The sequence below is a fragment of the Lynx canadensis genome, chromosome D3, assembly GCF_007474595.2.
Source record: "Lynx canadensis isolate LIC74 chromosome D3, mLynCan4.pri.v2, whole genome shotgun sequence".
Lineage (NCBI taxonomy): Eukaryota > Metazoa > Chordata > Mammalia > Carnivora > Felidae > Lynx > Lynx canadensis.
Window position 1 is genome coordinate 17520408 of NC_044314.2, and position 25331 is coordinate 17545738.

At 44.9% G+C, this 25331-nt stretch overlaps 1 protein-coding gene and 1 pseudogene across 1 annotated transcript in view; one reads left to right on the plus strand and one right to left on the minus strand.

Annotated features, from left to right (window-relative positions):
• NEDD4L (NEDD4 like E3 ubiquitin protein ligase) overlaps nucleotides 1-25331 on the minus strand; it is a 344746-nt gene that overhangs the window by 139174 nt on the left and 180241 nt on the right. The window contains 3 exon segments of the mRNA XM_030335978.1: nucleotides 11078-11131; nucleotides 13826-13864; nucleotides 16531-16612. Coding sequence (XP_030191838.1) covers nucleotides 11078-11131; nucleotides 13826-13864; nucleotides 16531-16612 — 175 coding nt within the window.
• LOC115498896 lies at nucleotides 4067-4185 on the plus strand (annotated as a pseudogene).

The window sequence follows — 25331 nt, forward strand, 5'->3', positions numbered from 1 at the left end:
TACAGATTATAACTATCATTTTCAACACCCTATCCCTTTAGGCCCTCTTAATCTTTAAACTGGAGCTGGGTGTATATAGCAGGTAGACTGTCTTGGGGTTCTCTTCTCTCTTGGGTAGGACATGGTTATATTATGATGCCTGGTGGAAATCAAGGCAACTGGATGACCAAAAACAGGACATTAAACCTCTCAATAATCCCCAGGCAATTCAGGAACTCCGTTTCCAAAGCTTCTTTTAGCAATTATAGTGGAAACTTGGATATTCTGGTATTTATGCATTCGATCAATAGTTTTGACACCATCTGTCAATTTCCGGCTTTTTCCTCATTATTGTAAATGTATTGGTAGTGTTATTAACAGCTAAAAAAATAATAATAAAGTCAAAGTATTTAGGGCAGTAATCTAGCTCAGCAATAATAATATGCACTTAGGGGCGCCTGGGTGGCTCAGTCGGTTGAGCGACCGACTTCGGCTCAGGTCATGATCTCGAGGTTCGTGGGTTCGAGCCCTGCGTCGGGCTCTGTGCTGACAGCTCAGAGCCTGGAGCCTGCTTCGGATTCTGTGTCTCCCTCTCTCTCTGACCCTCCCCCCACTCATGCTCTGTCTCTCTCTGCCTCAGAAATAAACATTAAAAAAAATTAAAAAAAAATAATATGCACTTAATTATTTTTGTTAAAAATGTGCTTCATCATCTCAAGTTGTATAAATACATTATCGTTGAGATTAGGCTCAGTTTTAAACCATCAACTGTACAGACAGCCAACATTTCATTATGTTTTAAGATAATTCTTACGTGCAATAAATTTCTTCTGGTATTGTGAACTTTTAGGTAGAGGTAACAATTTTCTTATTAACATGTGTTACAAAATTATAGATTAATTTCAATGCCTAGGAACTCTGGCACCAGGCTTAGCCAAGAGAGACAGCTGCAGCATTTATGAAAACCCTCTGAAAGGCAGTATCTGATAAGGCCTATTCCCAGATACTATCCTCATTTGCAAATCATACAGTGCAGAGATTTTGTACAGATAACATCAGTGTTGCTCAAAAGCCTCAACCTTTAAGAAGGAAAAGTAAACTCAACCAATGGAAAAATCACAGCAAAATGATATAAAAATATAGCGTGTCTGAAAAGCCAAAATAGATGTTTCAGAGTTTCAAAATTCAATACAGCAAATATAACTCCAAGTCCTTTTCTACAATGCATAGCTCACGAATTCGACTCTTTTCAAGGACTGTCGTCACAGGTGGTGTTAGGGATCTGGGATGCTGATTATCCGACGGCCAGAGACTCGGGATAGATGAGATGACAGCAGGAAGGACATTTCAAAGCTAGTTATTAAACACTTCCAGGTATGCCTTAAATCCATGCTGTGCCTAATGCTGATCAAAAACTGTTCACAGTTAACTTAATTATCTTCCTCGGAGAAAAATCTGTGTATTACAAATACTTGGTCAAGAAGGAAAACAACCCCTACATTAACACCAATCAGGAACTTGCACATTTGTTGTCTCTTTTAAACCTCACCACAAACCTGTGAGCTTAACACTTTTACCCTCATTTTTCACCTATGAGCAGGCTCAGAGAGGGCTTCTGACTGCCCCCCAGACACGTCAATCAACTGCCCAAGCTGCCTCTGTGGGTCTCCAAAGCTGCCCCTCTCTCTGTGAAGCTCGTGCTGCAAGGCACCAATGGAGGCACCGTCTCCAAAATTTTCAGCAAAAATGTTACATCATTAGAAGCATTTAACTGCTTGTTTGGCTACACGGACTTTTAAATTGTGCAAAGGTACTTTTTTAAATTCGCATTATGCACAAAGTGATCTGATATGCTAGTTTCCACACCTAATGACAGCATCACATACCGTCACATCAAAGAGGAAAACAGTACTATTTCACACGATAGCAGGGAAGGCTGAGAGAGGCAATGCTTCTGCAATGGGATGTCAGTTACAGTAAATGAAGGCATTCTTCAAGGTGAAGTGCTACAGAGAGACATGAGATTCCACTGCAAGCATACTTGTCTGTGTGTAAAAACTCCTATCTGTGTCAACACTGGGGGATGCGGAAACAAAACACCCATAAAAATAGTTGAAATTTTGTTACATGGTATCGGAATAGTCTCATGTGATCACATGATCACATTAAGAAACTGTTACTATATTCAAGGGAAAAAATGTTTATAGGATCCAATCAGACGCCAAGGGAGCCGTGCCTGGGTGGCTCAGTCCGTTAAGTGTCGCTCTTGGTTTCAGCTCAGGTCATGGGTTTGAGCCCCCCGTTGGGCTTTGCACTGTGATCACAGTGCAGAGCGTGCTTGGGATTCTCTCTCTGCCCCTCCCCTGCTCTCTCTCTCTCTCAAAAATAAACTTAAAACAACAACAACAATAACACCCAAGGGCATGAAAAGAATACTAGCTTTTTTCTTATTCGTTACACTGCTGTTGACATGTTTTTAAACAAAGGGGTGGTTTATACATATATTCATAGGAAAGTGACACCAGCTAGCTAATACTATTGAGATTTTTCTGTACAATAAAATCATCTTCTCTAAAAGAGGTTCAAACTAAAATTACTCCCCCCCCCAAACAGAAATAGTTGGGGTATTCCTTTGTCATTTATAGTAAAGTGAATGTTTAATCGCAACAGATTATTATTATTACACTGCTTCTGTGAAGTGTAGGTCCGCTGAGAGGGCGCATGTTAAGGCAGAGACCCTAGGGTGGAAGTAAAAGGGAAACACTCCCTTCCCTAATAGTATACGTAGTGGGTGGGAGAATACCTGTTTTGGCCCCCCTGACCCTCCTCCCTCTGTTTCCGTTAGAAACCATGTCCACAAGCAACTGGAGACAGCCTCTGAAACTTTCCAAGCGCCCAGCGTATTGTTGTTACATCCACAATGGACCTTGGACACTTAATGGGATCAGAGAACTTAGCTGGTAAAATGCAGAACCTAGTTGTGACTCTGCCTGAAACGGTGTTGAACAGGGGTACCCGTACTGGCAAACAGTGATCCTACCTCCTCGGAAAAACTTGAATACAGTTAAGCAGTCTGTAAGCAAACCAAACAACTCAAACACTAAGAAAAGAAGCTCTCCTTTATTTTTTTAAAAAAATTTTTCATGTTTATTTTAGAGACAGAGAGACAGAGCACAAGCTGGGGAGGGGCAGAAAGAGCCAGAGACAGAATCTGAAGCAGGCTCCAGACTCCGAGCTGTCAGCCCAGAGCCCGACATGGGGCTCGAACCCACAAACCATGAGCTCATGACCTGAGCTGAAGTTGGACCCTTAACCGACGGAGCCACCCAGGAGCCCCCAATAAGTTCTCCTTTAAATGACTGGTTCATAATGCCACAAACAGGATAGCTCAGTTCTAAGCCCTCTGAAAGATCGTAACGGATGACTACAAGAAGCAAGTCAACTTCAGTGAAAGGGTGATGGGCCAGATGGAAAAACATCAGCGCAAGGGGTTTCCGTGTATTTTTCTTCCCCAGGAATCTAGCTGGTTAACGTTTTTTGAAGTCATGTTACATGTAAGGTTTACTCCCAGTAAGATGTGTGGGAGCAGAGACACAGAAAAATACTCGACAGGATAACCTTGTACTAAGGTCGAAGGCACAGACTATACAAGATGAGCACATTTGTAAGAGGAATCCTGAGTGGTCTGCCCAACGAAGCAAGATTTCTCACGTCATTTAAAAACCAGAGTGCAAAGGATTTTAGTCAATTTCTCACGTGACCTAGTAATAAAGTACCCTTTCCACCAAAGCAGCAAATATGTGAACCATGAAAAAAGCCTGGTGGCAGCCAGACTGCAGACGTCCAAGTGAATGTTTTCCCTCAAGATAAATAAGGCCAGGGTCGCTGCTGCCTACGCGGAACACCCCTGCCCGTATGAACCGCGGACAAAGTGCTGAATGGGGCCGACAGGTCTGTTACGTGACGAGTTTTGTTTTTGCTTCATAAAGAAAAAAGTTGTTGCTTAGAAAGCGCCAGCTGCTGACCAACCATTTACCAATTCAAGTATGTGAACAAAAATACACAGATATATAAAAATTCACACATGAGCTTTGCGCAGTGGCGGTATCGTAGCCAATGAGGTTTATCCGAGGCGCGATTATTGCTGATTAAAAATTCACATATGAAAACCACACCTATAAAACTGTGACCAAACTTGTTCTCAAGAAAAGCTCTTTATACTAGACCTTAAGTTTCCAAATTTGAGGAAATCTGTTTCCCACTTTAATAGCCCTTTCGAGGGCTAGCCCTTGTATCAACCCATAATTTTTAGTATATTGTATTTACTTTCTAATTACATTAGAAATCTCAAGCCAAATGAGACTTTATACAAATCCCATCTAACATTGACATCTAACTACAAAATGGTTTAAGTTTTTGGTAATAGAACTGAAGAGTTATCAAAACTTTAGGAATGCAGGGGCGCCGGGGTAGCTAAGTGTCCGACTCTTGGTTTCAGCTCAGGTCATGAACTCACGGTTCGCAGGTTCAAGCCCTGCGTCGGGCTCTGCCCGGTCAGCATAAAGCCTGTTTAGGATTCTCTCTCTCTCTCCCCACCTCTGTCTCAAAATAAACAAACAAACTTAAAAGGAAAAAAAAAAGCTAACTTTAGGAATGCATTTGGCTTATCCAACCTCTGCTGGTAGGTGGTCCAAGTTCAGCATGGAACTGTGTCGCCCAGTGACGCCTACAACTGTTTGACACGCTTTCTTGGGATGAAGGTTAGAATTATTGTAATATCAAAATGCTACCGAAATGTGTACAATTATATAAAAATGGTATTGGCTGAGTTCAAGACTAAGCACTTAGACATGTCCTAACAAAAGGGTTAGACATTAAAAAAAAAAAAAAGTATGGAAGAGAACAGAAGAAGAAACATTTACATGATACCAGGAAAACTATCGTATTTGCATTTAGCATTTGATTACGTCCTCAAAATGGTGACGTGATACAGTTTGCTTGAACAGCCAAAAACATTTCTGAACACACAGCAACAAAAGAAGACACAATCCCACAGTAATACTCAGCCATCCGCTTTGAAAAGTCACAGTGCACAACTAAAACCCAAACAAAATGTTCCCTACATGTTTCATGATCATGTCCTCCAAACCAGCCATCCCACAAACCCGGGGGGGGTGGAAAATCCAATTCAACAGACAAGGAGCGTGTTGTTGAAACAGAGCACTCAGTGGCTGGTGATTACTAGGGAAGGGAAAGCTAACTGATGCAACCCTTTTCATCCCACTATCAACCATGAAAGCTGCAGAGTCATCATTTGCTTGGTGAAGTTAGCAGCTGTCTTCCCGCACTCCATTTCACGGAAAGGGAGACCGCAGGAATACAAGAGAAACAAAGGCCAAAGTCTGTTCTAGGGCGTCTGTTTCCACAGCTGGAGACAGGGCACTCGCTATTCTACATGCAGCATCTGGCTTAGACACTCAAGTGGCCCGTGTTCAGCTGCACGGCCACCGCCACCTAACCATTAACAAGTCCCCAGGCAGTTTTGCCCAGCCCTGGCCCATGAGCCCATCTGCTTCAAAAACACACTTCTTACTGTCCCATTAGCATGACTACTCTTCTGCAGTACTCCTTAATGGGACAAAAACCCAAAGACAATAAATTATATAACCAGGGCCAACCCTCCACAGCAAAAAGGCCATTAAGAACTGATCAGACTTTACATGCACTTAGTTAAGAGCCTCCACTCAAGTGTTGCAATATTCTCTCACCTTTGTTAGACCTGATTATTTTTAAATAAAACTGTTATCGCAGGCTACGCGCACAAGTGACTGGCTTTTAAATGCGTTTCCAATGTCAACACGTTGAGTCACCCGCAGATTAAAGTAATAAGTTTTTAAAATTCTTTTATTCAGAAGGTGGAAAGGGGTGGGGGTGGGGGTGCAAGGATTGTGCAGATCTTCAAAACTTCTGAAGTCAACGTTATTCGACTTTTAGGATCTAAAGAAACGGTATCTTCTTAAACGCTAGCTAGTTTTATGGGCCTCTACCAAATACGGGGCTACAAATCATGATCTCAGAGCTCGGCCAGACATTGTTACATTGGCCCGAAGGAGGGAAACTCCCAGAAAGGAAGAGGATGAAGTCTGTTTTAATTAGGCTGCCGAAGAAGCCTTCTGGCTTGACTCAGTCCCTGCAGACCCGCGGTCACACCGACACGCACGCCAACTTACCGGGGCGCCAGCTACCGTGGAACCGGGGCTGCTGGCGTTATTCTCCTCGGGATTCTGGGGGGCTTCTTCCGGCCCCCGAGTCACGAGAATTCTGAAGTGCTGTTGCCCCGCGTTTTGATCCTGCCTGATCTTAAACGTGCAGCCCTGCCCCTGTGGCGTCCTTTCCACCGAGTTCGTCCCGTGGATTTCGGGAGCCCCCCTGCGGCCCCGAGGCGGCGTCTCCGGGTGACCCGGGTGGCCTCGCTCTTCCGTGGGGCTCCCGCGCTCCGCTCGGGGCTGCGTGGGGTACGAGGTGCTCCTCTCCAGCCGGATGCGGGGGTACCTCACCAGCCGGTCGCCCTTCGTGCCGGTGAAGCCGAAGTTGAAGTCACCGCCCAGCCCCGGAGCGCCCGGTTGTGGCTGCTGCAACTGGAAGACGAAGCAGCGCTTCCCAGAGCTTCCAGAAGCATCCGGAACGTGCTGCAGGGACCAGCGCCTGGGCTCCGGCGCCGAAGGGCTGCTCTGGCCGTCGGCCCCGAAGGGCGTCAGCCTCACCTGGCGCACATCGGCGCTGGAGGCGCGGTGCTGGATCCGCAGCCCGCCGCCGCCGCCACCCTCGGGGCCCCGGGCGGCCTCCTCGCGGCCTTCGCAGGCGGCGGGGCCCGGCGCTTGGCGGCCGCACGTGCCGTTGAGCTGCGGGCCCGGGGCCCGGGTGGCCCTCGGAGGCGAGCTCCCGGGGGTCTCGGGCTCCGGGGGCTCCGGGCCGCCGGCTCGAGGTGCCGAGCCCGCATCGCCGTCCAGGCCCTCGGGGGGCGCGCCCGCGTCGGGGGCGCCGTCGGCCGCCTTGCGCTGCAGCGAGATCTGCACGGACGAGCTGCGGGTGGGCCGCGCGTCGAGCGGGCCCAGGAGCTGCGGGATGAACATGGACGTGCTGCGCTTGAGCGCGCCCACGGCCTCCTGCAGGCCGCCGCCGTCCTCCGCTCCGTGCTGGGCGAAGGGGTGCGCGCCGCTCCTCCGCGGGAGCGTGTGGAATGCCATGAAAAAGTCGTCTTCCCTCTCCTGGTCTAGGATCTCGGACTCGGGGGCTGTGTTGCTGCGCCCAGAGCCAAAATGAAACCGAAGCCGATGGGCCATGGTGCCCAGGGGGGCAGGGAGGGAGAGGGCGAGCGGCAAAGGCAAGCCCGGCGCTGCCAGAAGTCAAAAACCGAAGGCACAAACTCCAAGAAAAAGTGTCCCATCTGCCAAACCGTTAGCACTGCGGCACCAAGAGCGACAGATAGCAGAAATAACCCAAGTGGCAAGCGGCATTCCAGGCATGATTGGATAAGAGCAAAAAGCTCTCATCCACACTGTGACAGAGGGTAGGATGGCCAGAACCACATGACCACGGTCTCCCCCTCCAATGCCAGCTTGTAGACTTAGTGGAGTTTTTCCCCCCTCTCCTGCTCTCTCTCTCTCTCTCTTTTTTTTTTTTTTTTTTTAAACAGCAAGAGCCTGAAACAGCACCTTCCCAGCTGCTGCTTTTCCATCAGACAGGAGTGGCCCCAGCAGGGAGCTCTCACAGCTGACTAAGGCAGCAAACACAGTCCAAGCCATGCTGCTATAAATCTAAACCGCATCAAATTCACGGGACAGTTCTTTCCGAACGAGGCAGGGCGCTGGGACTCTCTAACCAATGCTCGAGACCGGGAATTGAACACATGAGCACACACTGTTATTTCCCCACCTCCCCGGCAAGCCAAATTAACGACAAGGAAAAATTCCCTGGCTGCAGGAAAACCCTTTCACAAGCATTGGATATTATGTTTCTCTGTTATTTATGATATCACCACATTACCACGATGGAATGCAAACTAATAAAAGGTACTATAAATATGATTACACACCCCACAGGACTAGTGTCCCTTTATGCTAAATAATTAGACCATGATCTACAAGTAACAAAATAGCTAAGTGGAGGGAGGCACAACTCAGAACGCTGTCAGTTAGCTCTCTGCCTCCTACTACTGTATTCTTCATTGAAAAGGACTGGGGGTGGGGGGTGCGATCTCACACATAATATGACTGTCAGGCATGGAGGTACCAGGGACAAGGAGCCCAGCTGGAGAAAACATTCTCTTCTATGACAGATGGGAGGGAAAATAATCACCATCAAGCCCCCCCCCCCCCCCCATCCCCACCAGAAAAGGAAGGAAAATTGAAGAAGGGTGTGAATGTGGTTTTTGTAGTGAGTTAACTTAAATACCATACAGAAAAAAAAGGCTGCCCGGAGCTGTTTTCCGGTGAGAAGTCAGCAGCATTATCACAAACATGGAATCTTACCATTTTTGTGGAGAGCCAAAATGGACCTAAGTAATAAAAGCCCAAGTTCAAAAAACTGTCGTCGGATTTGTAGTCAACTTGGATATATTCTGTGTGTTTCAAACTTACTATTTTTCGTGATCCAGAAACGTCAGTTAGTTAACAAAGAAGCTCATTTAGAAGGCAATAGAAAATGGGAGGGAAAAATACCAAGCTGTAAAGAGTGACAAAAAGTTTATTTTAAAATCCGCAAAGCATGACTTTGTCAACAGCTCTGGAATTGAGGGTGTAGAGGATTAACCCTGTGTTTACATACATCCAAACCTGTTTTCTAAAGGCTTGTGTTTAAAATGCCAAAAATGATCTCCATGAGAGAAATGGAAACTGGTTTGTTTAATGCCGAAACTGCCAAGTACCGCTACAGCCATGGATTATCTTAGCTGGATTAAGAGCCAATGAAGCAAGGAACACCACCACCAGCATTCAGTGCCTGGTGACTACACTGCAAACAGCCTGGGGCCAAGTTAGGTAGCAGTTACCATAAAGCACAATTTTGCAGGTCAAGCGTCTATTCATTCACACCTGATTTCTTAGAGCTCTGCGTTCAAAGCCCTTTCGGGTTTGGAAGGATAGTTTAGGGTCCACAGCAAGGTCATCTCAACAACAGTCACCGTTTTAGAGAACGGAAGTGGGAAGTGACTTTTTTTTTTTACAGCGAATTTCTCTTTTAAAAAGAAAAACAATGAACTGCAACGCATCTGCCAAGGGGCAATTTTTCCTCGATGCTGAGCCTTTTTTCACTTTGGAGAGGTGTTTTTATTCTCAGTACACGAGAGAATAAGGATTAGTATGTGGATGTATCTATGTCTCCACGGACTGACACTCTACTGAACATTGCCTGGTTCAGTTATTTGCTGGATGAGACACGGAGCGCTAACAGGCGCGCCCTCATCTGAATCTCTCATTCAATTTAGTAAGAAAGTAACTTCAGACACACAAGCAGAAGAAGTGACTTCGTTATTCGGCATTGCCACCTTTCTTACCTTCTCACCTAAGGTAAGAAACGCTGAGTTCAATGTGAAGCCATCAAGACTCCATGTATTCCAATAGAAAATGCACCAGTACCATAGGCCAGAATCGGTTGGCTTTCCAATTTGAAGAATAATACCAAGGCCAGGAGATTAAATATCCTCCCAAGTTCCATCATAAGGGTAAAAGGCCCGGCTATTCACCACCATCGGCCTGAGGACTTAGGAGGACAGCAGACCCCACCACAGTGCTACCCCTGGCTGACCTGTCTCAATTCTGAAAAGGCTCTAGGACTCGCTCGTCTCATGTGCAAGGGCAGAGAGTTAAAGGCATTGCATTTTAAGGCTTCTCCTCAAACATTCTATTAAGTTTAAGCTGCTCAAAAACTTGGGAGTTTCAGCTTAAATCAGCAACAAGAAGGATTCCTAAGACCACTTCTTTGTTTCAAGTTTTTGCTTAAGTTCTAGTTAGTTAACATATAGTGTAATATTGGCTTCAGGAGCAGAGTTGAGGATTCATCGCTCAAATACAACACCCAGTGCTCATCCCAAGTGCCCTCCTTAATGCCCATCACCCACCCACCTCCCTCCATCAACCCTCAATTTGTTCTCTGTAGTTCAGCGTCTCTTTTATAAGGTTTACCTTTTTTTAAACAAGAACACTCCTTTTAAAGAAATATACACAAGTTTCATGGAAAGTAAATTTGAATACAACTGACAATAGACTACAGTGACTTATGATACCACTTTTGAGAGTTCCTTAAAGGCTTACACAGAACATAATTATGTTCATCTTCATAGCTGGAGCATTTGGCTTGTGGGTACCTTATGAATACACTCCACTCTAGTTAGCTGATTCTGCCAAAAGCCTTTAAGCCAAATTTGCTTCTGAAATTTCATTTTTAAAACGAAGTCTCAGTCATATATATTATATAAATAGATATGTAATATGGCCATATCTCACCTATCAATCTATATATAGCATATCTGTATGAGTTTCACGTTTCAGGCGTATCTTTGGTTCTTTAAAGGTACCTTCTATGAATTTCCCTTGAGAAGGTACCACTTTTCAAATACAGCTTAATTCTGCCTGCTAAATATAGACACGCTTTTTGCTATATAATGTTAATTAGATTTTTGCTTTCCCAAAGAGAATCACCATAGATTTGCTATTGAGTGGGTAAAAGGGTTGTAGTCTGGCTTATATTTAAAAGTGCCTGAAAGGTTTATTTATACGAGTGATGGCTTCTTTACAGATGTGCCTACTGTTGGATAGGACCAATGTAACAGCATAGGCGTAGGCTCTGATGTATCACTAGTGTGATTTTCATTAATACAGACTGTGATGAAAACATGCATATATACAAATAAATTTCCTGTCCTAGCCATACGAAAGTATTTGTCGGAATCATAAAACAGTAACAGGACAAAGACGGTCTTGGCGGTGGGGGCGCATATGTACTACTAGAAATACAACACAGATGATAGAATTCGAAAATGCTGCTTTAAAATTCAGCTTTTAAAAAATAAAGCAAAAATCAAGAGCTAGGACCCACTTACCAATCTGTTTTCATCAAATACTTCAAACAGGAGTCTGTGATTAGATGGGTTTACCTATAAAGGGGACACAAATATTATTTTCAAAAACGGGCAGGAATGGTTCAAAGGTTAAAATAAGACAAAGAATAAAATGCTTTATTAGGCACCCAGGTCACTTGTGTAATCTAAATAATTAGCTTACCCTTTTGTCAATCCTGTATCTAGTAAGTCACGTTTTCTATTATTGATTTCTGTATTATTCTATGCCTATTCTATGCTATTCTGTAGGTGTATTAGCAGAAAAAGCTTTCAGCTGCAAAGGAAATTTCAAATAGTTTGAGGGAGCTTCTAAATCTCCTCTACAAAGACATGAGACCAAGGTGACATCTTCACAAAGGTCTAGGCCTGAGGAAATCTCTTAAGCCTATAACGATAATGATAATAGCCACGACAAAAATGAAGAAAATAGCAAAACGAGCTATTTACCACTGCACGCTCATTTGGTAAGGCACTGTCTGCTTATTAAATATTAAAAACACATGATCTCATTTAATCCTGACAGCAACCTATGATGGAGAGCTGTTCCCCCAATTTTGCAAATAAGGAGCGAAAGTAACTTGCCCAAGAGCCCACAGCTGGTATGCACAGCAACTAAGGACCCCAACCAGGTCCGACCTGCTGGTCTCCAGAGCCCACGCTTTGAAATTAGAACACAGAAATAAAAGATGTCCTCACTTCCAGCAACCATGGGGTCAACGTCTGAGCTCCTGGGCTTTCAGTATGTTTTTGCTTCTCTTTACCGAAACCTCACCAAAATGGCAGGAATCATCATTCTGGCTCGATAGCCATTTATTTGCGACCAATCACATGTGAGACATGGCGGTGAGCACGCTTATTTACATGATGGCATGTAAATCCTGCAAACTACCCGATCAAGTGAGGACTTCTCTCTCCTACGGGAGAGGTAAGGAACCCACAGAGAATGCGTCCTCAGATGGAGTTCTAGGGTCACAAAAGTTGTGGGTGGCAGAGCCAGAGATGGGATTCAGGTCCACTGTGATGAAGTCTGGGCTGCTTCACGTGGGAAGTGGAACGAAATACAGTTTGAGAGGACAGCGCAGCACGGACTGCATTACGGGCTTCTGGCCCCGTGGCCTGGCCTCAGCTCAGTGATGGAGCAAGCAGATGGATAGGGGGTTTAGGATCTGTCTAGAAGCTCTGTGAAGGTCATGCATCCACAGGCCCACAGGCTGTTGCAGGAGCGGCACACAGTAGGTGCTCGGCAGAGATCTGCGGACTGAATAAAACAAAGCCCTCCTTCCTTGTTTATAAAGCCAAGAAAAATGGAATTTACAAACATCTATAGCCAAGATAAGTTGACACAATCTTGGATGGACTAAAATTTACATAAATGTGACCCAGGTGTTAAACTAAAAGGAGTCTAAGTAATTTGGAGTTTTACAAGTGGAAAGCTGTATCTGAGACTTAACTAAGGGCCAGTAACATCTATCTGGCCCCATTAGCTTTTCTCAGTCCTTCACGAAGTAATTTAAAAAGCATCTGGTAGAGGCTACACATAGGATCCACCGAGTATTAAAATATCGATGCCATATTTCAGCTCTGAACATAATAGAAAACAGATGTCATATACAGAGACCTAAGTTTGCGCACATAAAATACTATTGTGATTGAAAGGAAAAAATCAGGACCAATTGTAATGGGTCTAATGGTAATATTGTTCTTTGGGAATCTACACCAATCTGCAGATCTCATCTGGAGCATTTCTGGAGTTAAATTTAAGTTTTTAATATAACAGCTACACAGACAAAATATATTTATTTTGAAGAGATTAAAAAAAAAAACCTTTCTTTCAATAGCTGAGCAGTTTAGTATTTCCAAAATTTTTAGTAGAAAAAATATAGGAACCACCACAAAAATTCCTTGAATAGTAATCTGTTCATTCACAGAATTAAGTTACTTCTACATATAACTCTTCTAGGTGTTATATACACAAGGTTGAGGAAATTTTACCAAATACAGTGATATTTAGAAGTCCAAAAGCAGTCTTATCCTACACTTATCCATGCACACCACATTTTTGAATTATAAAACTCTCCTTTCCTAACTGGGACAGGACTGGTAAAGTTTAGGATTCCTTTTAATCATGTTGCCTCTATTGCTTTATTTTATTTCTAAAATCATTCATAATCCGGGGTGCCTGGGTGGCTCAGTTGGTTAGCATCCGACTTTGGCTCAGGTCATGATCTCGCGGTTTGTGAGTTCAAGCCCCGCATCAGGCCCTGTGCTGACAGCTCAGAGCCTGGAGCCTGCTTCGGATTCTGTGTCTCGCTCTCTCTCTGCCCCTCCCCCACTTGCACTCTGCCTGTCTCTGTCTCTCAAAAATGAATAAACGTTAAAAAAAATTTTAAAAATAATCACTCATAATCCATGTCTCATAGAAATAAGCCATTGCTTTAATTATATTTTACCTTATTGTGAAAGAAACCTTTGAGTAGAAAAGCTAAAATATGGTACTTAAATAACTTTCTTTTTACTTCTCTAAAATATCTCCAAATGAAACAAGTCTAGATTTTGCTACTCCAAGTCAGTCTTTGAAAATTAGGCCACGTGAGGTGGCTACCAGGGCGGGTCTCGAAAAGAATTTCCCATAAAAATTTACCAGCTTCCACTCAATTTGAATCTGTAGTGATAAGCTATCAATCTAATTATCAGTACCAGTTATTATTACAAGAAAAATGAAAAACTTACTCTAAAATAAAATTCTTCATTCCACTTTGGGTTCAGCGTCTGGAAGAGAAATCATCTTGTAATATCTTTTACAGTCTTTGAAACATGAACAGTTATTAGTACAAGGCAGTCCTTATAATTTGCTTGAACATTTTTTTGTGATTAAAAATAACAGCTAAGAGATCTTCAAAATGGCAATAAAAAGAAACAGTCAGTTATTTGAGACTATTCTATAAACCAAACTAGATGGGAAGGGATGTATTTATACAAAAGATGATTCATAGATAAACCACAAATTGCATGCTATGCATCAGAATAATGTCAGGGGCCTACAAAGAGCCATCATCATGAAAACATAAACATATCCTTCAAGAAATTCACATTGCTATCATTATTTCATCAAGAAGTTAGTGAACTTTGTTCACTTCCCTCAACCTACCACAAATCTGTTCTGGAGAGCAAGGGAGCAGGTGGCAGAAAGGTGAAAGTATTCACTATTTATGTAAATACTGAAATCTGAGGAATATTTCATAAAGAACAGTACTGATGATCAGATTATAGTACATGAAAAAAACCCGCCAGTTAGGAACCAAAAGTGAATTTTCCCATTTCCCCCCCAAGTAACCAGTTTTTAAAAAATCTTCGCCCCTCTATCCTTCAATCCTTCTGTACCCATTCCTCTGTCTGTCCATCTATCCATCTCCATACCCATCTATCTAAATATTTATCTCACAAGGACATGGAGAGGATACTTTTGTCCTCAGTATGGACAAAAGGGGGACCGCAAGCATCCCTTGAAATGACGATGAAACAGACACTGTGAAAGAATACATACATACACGTTCATGCATTTGGGCACGCATAACACTCTTAAGTCCATCTCTCAAAAAACCGTATCCAAAACCTGAGACTGAAAAATCACCACCTCACCGAAGGCTGTGTGCGTTTCTAGTCTGAGTGAGATCTGCCTTTATCCATCTGTATCCTTTCAGGCACTAGTACACGAAGGAGCAGAGACGGAACACAGACGAAACGCACCATAAAAAACAACAAACACAGAATTCACACAACACCGAACTGGCTTTTTCCTTTTTCTTTTTCTTTCTTTTTTTTTCTTTTAAACTCAGCACTTCGCCCACCCACAACTCAGGAGGGAATCCGATCCGGATCCGAAACGACGGGGCTTCCTACTTCTTCGCTATGAATGGAGCCGGGGATGGTAAGGAGTGGCAGAGAGCAGAGAAGCAGGGAGAGGTGCCAGGCAGGCGGCCGCAGAGGCAGGGCAGGACCGGGCCTGCCGAGGGCTGCTGCGGTCCCCGACCCCGGCGGCCCCCAAATGCACGGAGCGACAGGCAAAAAGACAGGTGAGGGAGGAGCGCACCAAGGACCAGGCGGCCGGCCACGAGGCAGGAGGAGGACGGCAGTTCGGAAAACCGAGCGAACGCGCGCAGCACAGAAATACTAACCCGGAGGCTGCGAGCGAGCGAGGCGCGGCGGCCCCGGCTGCGGCGCTCCACCCGCTACGGCTACCGGGGCGAGGAGGGAGGCGGCGGCCCGCCCCGAGCACGAAAAGCCATCTCGGTACCCCCGGGCGCGGCGCCGCTCGCTCGGGGGCCGTGGTTCCCCGCTCCCTCCGCGTGCGGGCGCCCAGCTCCCCGGCTGGCCCGCGCCGCGAGGCCCCGCCAGGCGGGCGCCCCCGCTCCCCGCGCTGCCGGCTGCCGCAGGGACAGCGCCTAACTCCGGGGAACAATGGCCTCCGCGCTTCGCCGGAGTCCTCCCGGCTAAGCGAAACCCCGGCTCCTGTCTGCAAAACAGCTTTTTAATGCCGGTCACAATGCCAGGTGGAGGACGCTCAACGGTAAGCGGTGCCTTCTACATACAGAAGGACCCCGTCAAGGAGCTCCGGTGTCTGCACAATAGCAGGAGAGTTAGCGTTTTGTTAAAGCCACCGTGTTCTCCAGGAAATGCTTGTCACCCAAAGTAGCAGAGGATCCACCCCACAGAGGTGATAGGGAAAATACTAGTAATGGATAAATACTGAAGCGAAGATGAAAACAGCACTTTTGATTTTTTAAAAAAACCTACACTTTCAATAAATGCCCCCAAATACGGAGTAAAAGCTTATACACACACACACACACACACACACACACACACACACGGAAACGTATAAATAAATTAAAATATAATTATGGAAACATCTGTAATGAAATCGTGTAAGATTTAGAAAATAGATACACATAAATGTATAGTTTGTTAATGATTTCATGGAACTAAGCAAATATTTTACTTCCTTCAGTAATATTTGTTTCAAGTAAAACGATTACTTTTGTACCTACCGATTTCACAAGCCACTCCACTCCATTCCATTAAATGGAATTTTAAATTACTTTAAATTACTTTAAATGTCTTCATGAAAAACAAGCCAACCAGAACGAAACTTTGCTTTGCTGTATTCTTTGCAGAAGAAAAGACTGCTACCTGTAATAATACTTATTTTTAAGAATATTGTTTTTAAAGTCATTTAACTAAAAGCCAGAATGGATATCTTGAGATAATACTGAAAAGCTTGGTGGTCGATGTTAAATTTATAGATTATAACTGGGAGATTCTTAAAATTAAAATATTGCCAAACTTAAAATATCAACTTCTACACAGCCAAAGTACTTAATGCAATTGTATTAAATTATGACTTACATGAAATTTAATTAAGGATGGGCACCTACCTTTTTAATTGTTTTTGTCTGTACCAAAGCGAGTTCTCTGTTCTCATCCGCTACGTACAATGAAAGTTTCACATACGGATCACTGTAAGAAAATATTTCAGGATTTAGAGAGATGATACCTTTCATTTAAAAAAAAAGCACAAAAAGAAAGTAGACAAAACCTAAATGAAAATGCAAATATCAGTTAATGGCCCAGCTTATGTAAATTCTACAATCTAGACAGTCACATTTTTAACATGCCCACTAAGGAAATTACACAGTAACATTTTCAACATGCCAACTAAGGAAATACACAAGAAAAGTTTCTACTAACAAGAGTCAATGATGCTTATTTAAAAGCAAAATTACCACGAAAACACATGAAACATACACTAACTTTTGATCTTTCCCATTAATTCTAAAGAACGAATCTGCCATATTTCTTTTCCTAAACAGATTCTGAAAAGGTTACAAGAAAGATTATTAAAATGGCATATGAAATTTTCTCAGACTAGCAAAACCTAGCAAAAAAAGTTAGTTTGCATCTGATTTATATTCTGATTTCCACTATATAGGTAAAAATGATTGTTCCTTTAATGAAGGTACAACAGGCACTGATCACCTAAACCAACACCTATCATTTTCCAGATTCAAACAAAAACTCAAAACCGAAAGAAGAGTGCAGGAAATCAAAAAGAGATTTGCCCAATGTTGTAGATTTCAGTAAAGCCTAGATTAAGTGAACACTTTTAGCAAAAAGTATATTAAAAGGACTATTTACGGTAGACTTTCTCCTAAGAGTCTAATTAAGTCCAGTCACATGTTCTGAAAGTCTTACTAACACTGGGATAGCTCAAATCTAGTCAAGCTATCTACCACTCTTTTTTTTTTTTTAATTTTTTTTTTCAACGTTTATTTATTTTTGGGACAGAGAGAGACAGAGCATGAACGGGGGAGGGGCAGAGAGAGAGGGAGACACAGAATCGGAAACAGGCTCCAGGCTCTGAGCCATCAGCCCAGAGCCCGACGCGGGGCTCGAACTCACGGACCGCGAGATTGTGACCTGGCTGAAGTCGGACGCTTAACCGACTGCGCCACCCAGGCGCCCCAACTATCTACCACTCTTTAAGCGTTCAAAACCCAAGTTCTTCTGTTTCACACTGGAGGTCTTGAAAATCATAGATATGGCTCTCATGCATTCGGCCCCCAAATTTCCACGCTTCTAATGACATGCAACATGATTTCTATCCAATTTGAAAATAATCCTTTAGTGGCTATGCCATGACTATTAACCCTTACCTTGCAACTTCTAGGATCTTTCCAAAGATTACCTAGAGCATCATAAAATACTTTAGATTGATTTTTATTCAATACCTCAATAAATATGCCATGAAGTCCTTTAAAGAAAGAGAGAGGTGTCATATAATTAAGTTTGGTAATAATAGGACTCCATATCCAAAACAGAAATCAAAAGTCAGTGACTGTTGGTAGATATAGTATTTATTACCCATAAAACGCATCTTAATGGAAGCTACAACAAATCTCTTGCAAAAAAACAAACAAACAAAAAAAAAACCAGCAACAGAATCTGCTTGGTTATATTGTTATCAGTAAGTATTGTTAACATTCTAGTTTAGAAGATGGTATTAGTCATCCTTTGCCTCCTATCCATCAACTATAGATTTATTTGATTAAAGAACATCAAAACCAATGTACCTAGTTCTCCTTATCTGGACACCGTCAGCCTCAGAATAAAGATGACTCGAGAGCTAGAACCCAATCTAGGCCTCAATTCCCCAAGAGCACCTTCCTAATTAGGACCGTGGTCTGGTGATGAATCAGGAAGCAATTTCTAAGGTCGAGGCTCTCAGGCCTTAGCTTACCAAAACTGCTGGAGGGGAGAGTAGCAGAAACATGGATTGCTGGGCCCCCCTTCCAAAGACCCCTCCAAAGATCTGGTTAGTCTGAAGTGGGACCCTAGAATTTCTATTTCTAATAAAGTCCAGGGGATGCTGATGCTTTTCATCTAGGAACCACATGCTGAAAACCGCTGTTCTAGGTAGTATTAGAAAAGACTATTTTTTTAGCTATAGAAGCTGATTTTCTATTTCCAGCCACCAAGCTATTGCTAAAAAAAGCTCAAGGTCTGATATCTCTGTTATCTCAAAAACAGGCTCTGAGTCTGCCATGAAGATGAATGTGTGCACACGCACACACACAATCCCAGACCATAGAGAACACCATCAACACTGCTGACTCCCATCTCTTGTTTTCATGGCCCTTGGCTACCACGACTGCTGCCTGTTACCTAATTGCAATAAGGACTTGAGCATTCACTTGAACGACGTGCACACTCTTCTACTAAGCATTTATTTGCTCTGGTTTGAATCCCCCCAAATAGTTCACAGTAAGTGATGGGCGCAGTTGGGAATTGAGAGTGTGTTCCCTGAGTGGGACAAGGTCTCCCAGCTGTGACAACAAGACCCGTCTGTCCATGTCCCGAGTGCTCATCCAGGTTGAGGTAGGTACTAGGGAGTCGGGATGAAAGAGCAACCAGGAAGCTCCCCGGAAGAGAGTGCTGCACGAAGAGAGAGTCACAAGTGTGGGACTTGGTAACAGGAGATGTAAGTTTAAGGGGAGGGAGCACCGGGCACAGGACGAGCCAAGTTCAAGGCTAAGCACAGTCACCCACACTGGCTCCAGGTTCTTCCTCCCTTTCTGATGGTACAGCATACCCTTCATAGCAACAGACATTTAAATTTTTTTTTCAACGTTTATTTATTTTTGGGACAGAGAGAGACAGAGCATGAACGGGGGAGGGGCAGAGAGAGAGGGAGACACAGAATCGGAAGCAGGCTCCAGGCTCCGAGCCATCAGCCCAGAGCCTGACGCGGGGCTCGAACTCACGGACCGCGAGATCGTGACCTGGCTGAAGTCGGACGCTTAACGGACGGCGCCACCCAGGCGCCCCAATAGCAACAGACATTTAATGAGCACCAACTACCTTCCGAAGACTCTGCTAGGAGCAGACAGGAGTGAACAACAAAAAACGATTAAAACAACGAAGGTCATTAACGGGCATTTACGCGTGGCCCTCAGCTGAGTGAGGATGACGGCGCTTTCCCATTTCAGCAAGGTGAACGGTACCAGAGCACAAAGCTGCGATATGGGACGGGCCATCGAGCGTCAGCACATGAGCAGGAAGACGCCAGAGCAGCCTGAACAGTAATCGATCCCACCTCAACCGCGAGCACGAACGGCACCAGTGCCACCATTACAGCCGCCAGTCCCACAAGCCAAGCACGTCACCATCAAGCACCCCGTCTGTGCTGTCGCATGCGAGACGTGCGCGGTATCTCATCGGATCCCCGGTGCAAGCTTATTACGTTGTCACGTTTTCCAGGTAAGAAAAGGAGACGGAGAAGTCAAGCTTGCCCGAGGTTACAGAGTAAGCAGGGGAGAGTGGGAAGGGAGGCAAGTCGTCTGCTCCAGAATGTGCCTCTCCGGGTGCGTGCTACGCAGCCCTGCGGCAATCCGCCGTTGCCGACCAGCAACAGAGCCGGCCGGGAGGCACGTCTAGGGGCAGGAGTTCCCCAAAGTCTGCCAAGTTGGAAAACATTTTGTACTGTGACTGCTACGACGACCTAATTTTTATCTTTGCTGTTGTCGTGCCTGGTGGAAGATCAAGACGCCTGGGCCCGAGTGTCTACTTTGGGGAAGGCCACACCTGGAGATCTTATCTGCTTCTCAACACCCCCAAATAACCAGCTGGGTACCTTGGACGAGTCACTTTAACGCGCTGAGCCTCAGTTTTCGTTACCTCCAAAATAAAGGGGTTAGACTCAATCAGGGGTTTGCAAACTGCAGACTCTATCTACGGGGCCTTAGTTTTTGCATAACCCTCTCAGGATAACTACAGGCTACCAGTTCTGCCGTAATCTGTTTTCTCTATTGGGCTTCCAAGTTAGAATTTTTTTGGACAGGGTCCTGTGATTTTTTTAAAAAAGTTTTAAACTACTGGACTGCATGATCTCTTTTAGTTAGAATATTCTGAATCTCAGAACAATTCAAACTCACTTCTCGTCACTCGGTATAACTACAGCCCATCCCATCCTAAGTAAACACAGCTAGATACAGGAGGAATAGGGAATAAAGCCTGAATCTCTACTAAGAGGTTTTCTCAGAGCATAAAGGGTGAAGCCCACAGTTTTGAGTTCAAGAAATCACTCTCGATCAACACCGGGCTGAATCTTCCGGAACATGTTACCAGCTTCTAGCCAATCTACCTGCTGGGTATCAAAAACATATTACCTAAGCAACAAGCACAACACAAGAGGCATGTGTAGGTGTATGTTTGTGCATGTGAGTCCAGGGCAAGGGAATGAAGGCCATCCGGGGTTAAAACAACACCTGAGCGTTTGAGAAGAAGCTGGTGGTGACGTCTGCTGTCCCTGGACGGCCTTCATTTCTGAACGTGACGTTCTGCAGGAGTGGAGGCAGGAAGAATTCCATTTCCGGAGCCTTTTTCACACCTGACTCCACATAAGCCCTCCAGTAAGGACAGCAGTTCTGGAAGACTCTCTGCCCTCTGAAGTTCTACCTCCATATATTCCCTACCTTTGCGACAAAAGGCTAATTGAGTCTGGAGGTCAAGGCTTAGTTGAGACTGACTTCTCCATCAGGACGTTTAGGAAAGACACCCAAGCAGCTCATCAGAAGCTACCATTAAGGGGCGTAGATATGGGGTATAGGTTTAGGGGTAGAGAGTTCTTGTTTTCATGTGACTACTTATATGCTGGTAGATGATTTTGTTGTTGGAGGTAACCATCAATACACATGACTTTGAGAAGAACAAAACAGGGGTGCCTGGGTGGTTCAGTCGGTTGAGCATCCGACTATTGATTTCAGGTCAGGTCATGATCTTGAGGTTCGTGAGTTCGAGCCCCATGTTAGGGCTCCGTGCTGACAGCACAGAGCCTGCATGGGATTCTCTCTCCCCCTCTGCCCATGCCCTACTGATGCTCTCTCAAAATAAACAAACTTAAAACACACACACACACACACACACACACACACACACACACACACACACACACACACACACCAGAATAGATAGGACATGGAAGGGAACAGGCAGGAGGACCATCCCTCCCTCCTCTGATGGTGCTTCTTCTCCTGATGCCCTTGACCATTTCCACTGGAGTCTCAAATCTCAGCTGCATCAACTGAGTGACCTTCAGACAGTCACTTGACCACTCTTAACTTCAGACTGTTCACGCATGAAATGGGAACAGTTCAGAGGGCTATATTAGTATTAGCACACTCAGCACCAGGCACACAGTGTAAGTGCCTTACCAATGACAGCCATTCTAATCCTGAATCCGTGCTTTCCTCTCTTGTGAGACTTCTGAGGTTCTCTGTTGCTCCTTCTGACCCCCCACTTCTGCTGTGATTGCTGATTTGACGGGCCACTGACTACCTCCTAGTGCAAACTGGGGGCTGGCCAACCCTGGCACACCAGGTTCCATGCCTCCTCATTATCCTACTGCGGGGTAGCCCCACGGGCATCTGGGTGCGGACAATCAAACTGCTCATCACAGTTACGGCAAAGCTCAGAAGTCACTCCTGGCAACTAGTTACTATCCTGGTGGCTGATGTTTAGGACAACTCAGGGCCAGCATGAACATTACTCTCTGAGAAGCTCAATCCTTGTGCACTAGGAGAGACATTCTATTTCACAAACCTTTGGCCTTCTCTGCACAGTAAAGTAGTTTAGGCACCACGTTCTTTCTTTTCAGCCTTTAAAAGGAGATGACAAACTGATAGCATTTAAACATCCTCTTTTACTGAGTGACTACTCTATTCTCAGGCAAGGAGACAAGCAATGAATATGAAAGACACTGTCCCCGCCCCCATCTGAACCGGACACAGAGAAGTAAAGCAGTGACTCAGACAGGGTGGGCCAGGTACCCAGGAATACAACACTCCACAGCAGTGGTTCCTGACCTTGTGCTCACCAGGGTTACCTGTCGTCGTGTGCCTGTCCTCATTCCAAGCCGCCCAGATCAAAATTTCTGGGGTTGAGACTTGGGATTCTGCATTTATCAGATGTCCCGCGTGATTTCCGCGCATCGGTCAATGTTGTCGCCCCTCCCAGAGGGGCGTCTGAGGCCAAGAAGGGGAAGAGCATAACCAAAGGTCCAGTGGCAGGCTAGAGCCGGGGGGTGGGGGGGGCAGCTGGAGAGTGCGCCCTGGCTCAAACCACAAGGAGCCTTGTATGCAACTAAAGAGCTGGCCACTGCCACTAGGGGTCACAATCCTGGCTCCCCTTACTTGTAGCTCTAGGACTGCTGAAAGCTTATACAGCCTCTTTGTGCCTCAGTTTCACCATTTACGTAATGGGGATAATAGCAGTACTTGCTTTTATTACAAGGAGGCTGTCAGTAAGATTAAAATGGCAATGACACCTGCCATGTAGGAAGCACTCCACACACGTTAGCTGCCTCTGCCATGACGTCACTATTAGCACGGAGTTGCTGAAAGGGAAGATTCTCGATCAGACTCATGACAAGGAGATAAAGCAGCAGCGGGCACACCAGCTGGAAGGCTTCTGCACCAAGGACTGACAAAGGTCTAAACACAGCAAGCAGCAAGGATCAAAAACAAAGGACTCGGAGCAGCCGGGAGGCATGCTCCAAACGCCTGGGTGGTCACTGAAAGCGGTGAGGAGGTCAGTTGAGGAGGGCTGCCAACCTCTAACTTACGGGCCTGGGTGACCGTGCATAGTCTCAGGCTACAGACCAGTACTGGGGCTTTAATCCCTTACTGGGCCAGCAACGTCACCCACCGAGGAGGGGTATGCACCCGCTGACAAGGCAGCTCTACCCTTTGGAGAGAAGCCCATGAATTCCAAGGCACCACCTATGACCTTGGCTTTATAACCAAGGTCTTTTACACAGCTCTTGAAATTTTAGGCCATCACACAAGAGGCCCTGAATCTTTTGCTTCCTGCCCATGATGGTGCATTTGTACTTAGGTCTGCAAGGGCATATCAAACACTAGGGTCTGTCTTCAGAATCCTAAGGATTTAATGTTATTTACGTGAGGAGTCTGAAAGTTAGAACTGGCCTCCCGAGGTTCATGTCTGAATTGGGCAAACCCCAAAATGCACCTGAAGGCTCTCAGGTTCTTCCGTATTTTTCACAGTATGTAAATTTCAGAAGAGAAAAGGAGCCGGGAGAGTCCAGCTGCTCACTCACCGATAAGACCCCTCACACGTGCACAGATGATTTTCGAGGGAAAAAACTGAAAGGTGTTATCACTGTGTCTTGCACGAGTCAGACACCAGAAACTGCATGAAATCAAAGGCTAGAAGATAGATCCTGTGAACTGGAATGAAATCTTTAGGAGTCTAACAAAAGCCGAGGTGCTTGACCAAAAAATTCATGAGCACCTGCTCTCTCACGAGAAGTCACTAAAACACCTTGGTCGAAAAAGCCCATCCTGATCTTGCAAAACTGCTGAGCACAGAGCATTGAAATTGTTGTCCCATTCACCCCCAGCATGGAGCCCAGCGCTGAAAATTCTGTTTCCCCTCTCCTTGGGTCTCTTTTCCACTATTCTTTAAGGGACAGGAATTCAGAGACGGGTCTCATTCCACCTTCGTCACCATTAGGCAAAAACAAAACAAAACACTTATCCTAGCGAGGACAAGCCCGTTTCTCAGGGAGAGATGAAAATAAGACCACCTGGGTTTGCCTACTGCTCAACCTTTAGAGCGACCACGAGCGAGGACAGTTAGTCTGAGGCGACATTAATGGAGCGATGCTTGGCCCTCTCCATCTGGCAGACTCACATGTTCCATAACAAACAAGAATGTGTAAAGGCTAATCCTTTCGCACAGATTATTTACTTATTTTTGTCAGACTAAACAGTCTTTGTGGAGATCCATACGTTTTAGAGGAGGCAGGGCAGTGAGGAGGAGAAGGGGCAGGAGGGCAGGGTTGCCTCCACTGGGCAGAACATTCAAGATGGATTACGTTCGGGCTGCAGCCAGGTTGGAATGGCATGGCCTCTTCCCCCAGCTATAAAAGTGTCCTTCTCAGATACTTGGATATCAGAGGAGTAATGAGAAAGGTCTTCATTTTTCAACCATTTTTCCCTCTTAAGGGAACACCGAACTATAACCTAAAGGAAGCAAGAATTCTGTCCTGTAACAAAGAGATTAAGTTCATTGAGGTTATGCTCCATATGCGACTGGGACAGCCTGTGCAAGGGTTGTGTCTATTTTCCCTAACAGCCAAGAACAGAGGTCTCGAGTAGCACATTACATCGTGCCATTCACCATATTTGTTTGGACTACCTGAGGCATCTGACAGAGACTTAGCTGACCCAGAGAAAGTCTCATTGGAAAACCTATTTGCTGAAGATTTTCCTCATTCTTTTCCCCTGCTACTATTACAGCCAGTGTTGCATAAATTACTGACATCTACAATCAAGAAACAGCACAAAATAAGGAAAAATATTACCTAGAAAGTGTGAGAGAGTAAAACACAGGAATTTAGCAATATTACTGAAACTGAAGATCTTACTCTAACAAATTGCCAAAGATGTAAAAAAAAGGGAGCACTTTCTGAAGAGGCAGACATCTTAATGTTCTACTACTGGAAAGAAATTCTTGGGAGCACTTTCTGAAGAGGCAGACATCTTAATGTTCTACTACTGGAAAGAAATTCTTACAAGGTTTCTGGAAAGCAACATGGCAGCAGGTATCCAGCACCAAGAGTTGACGCCTTTGATGCAACTTATTTCTAAGGATTAAT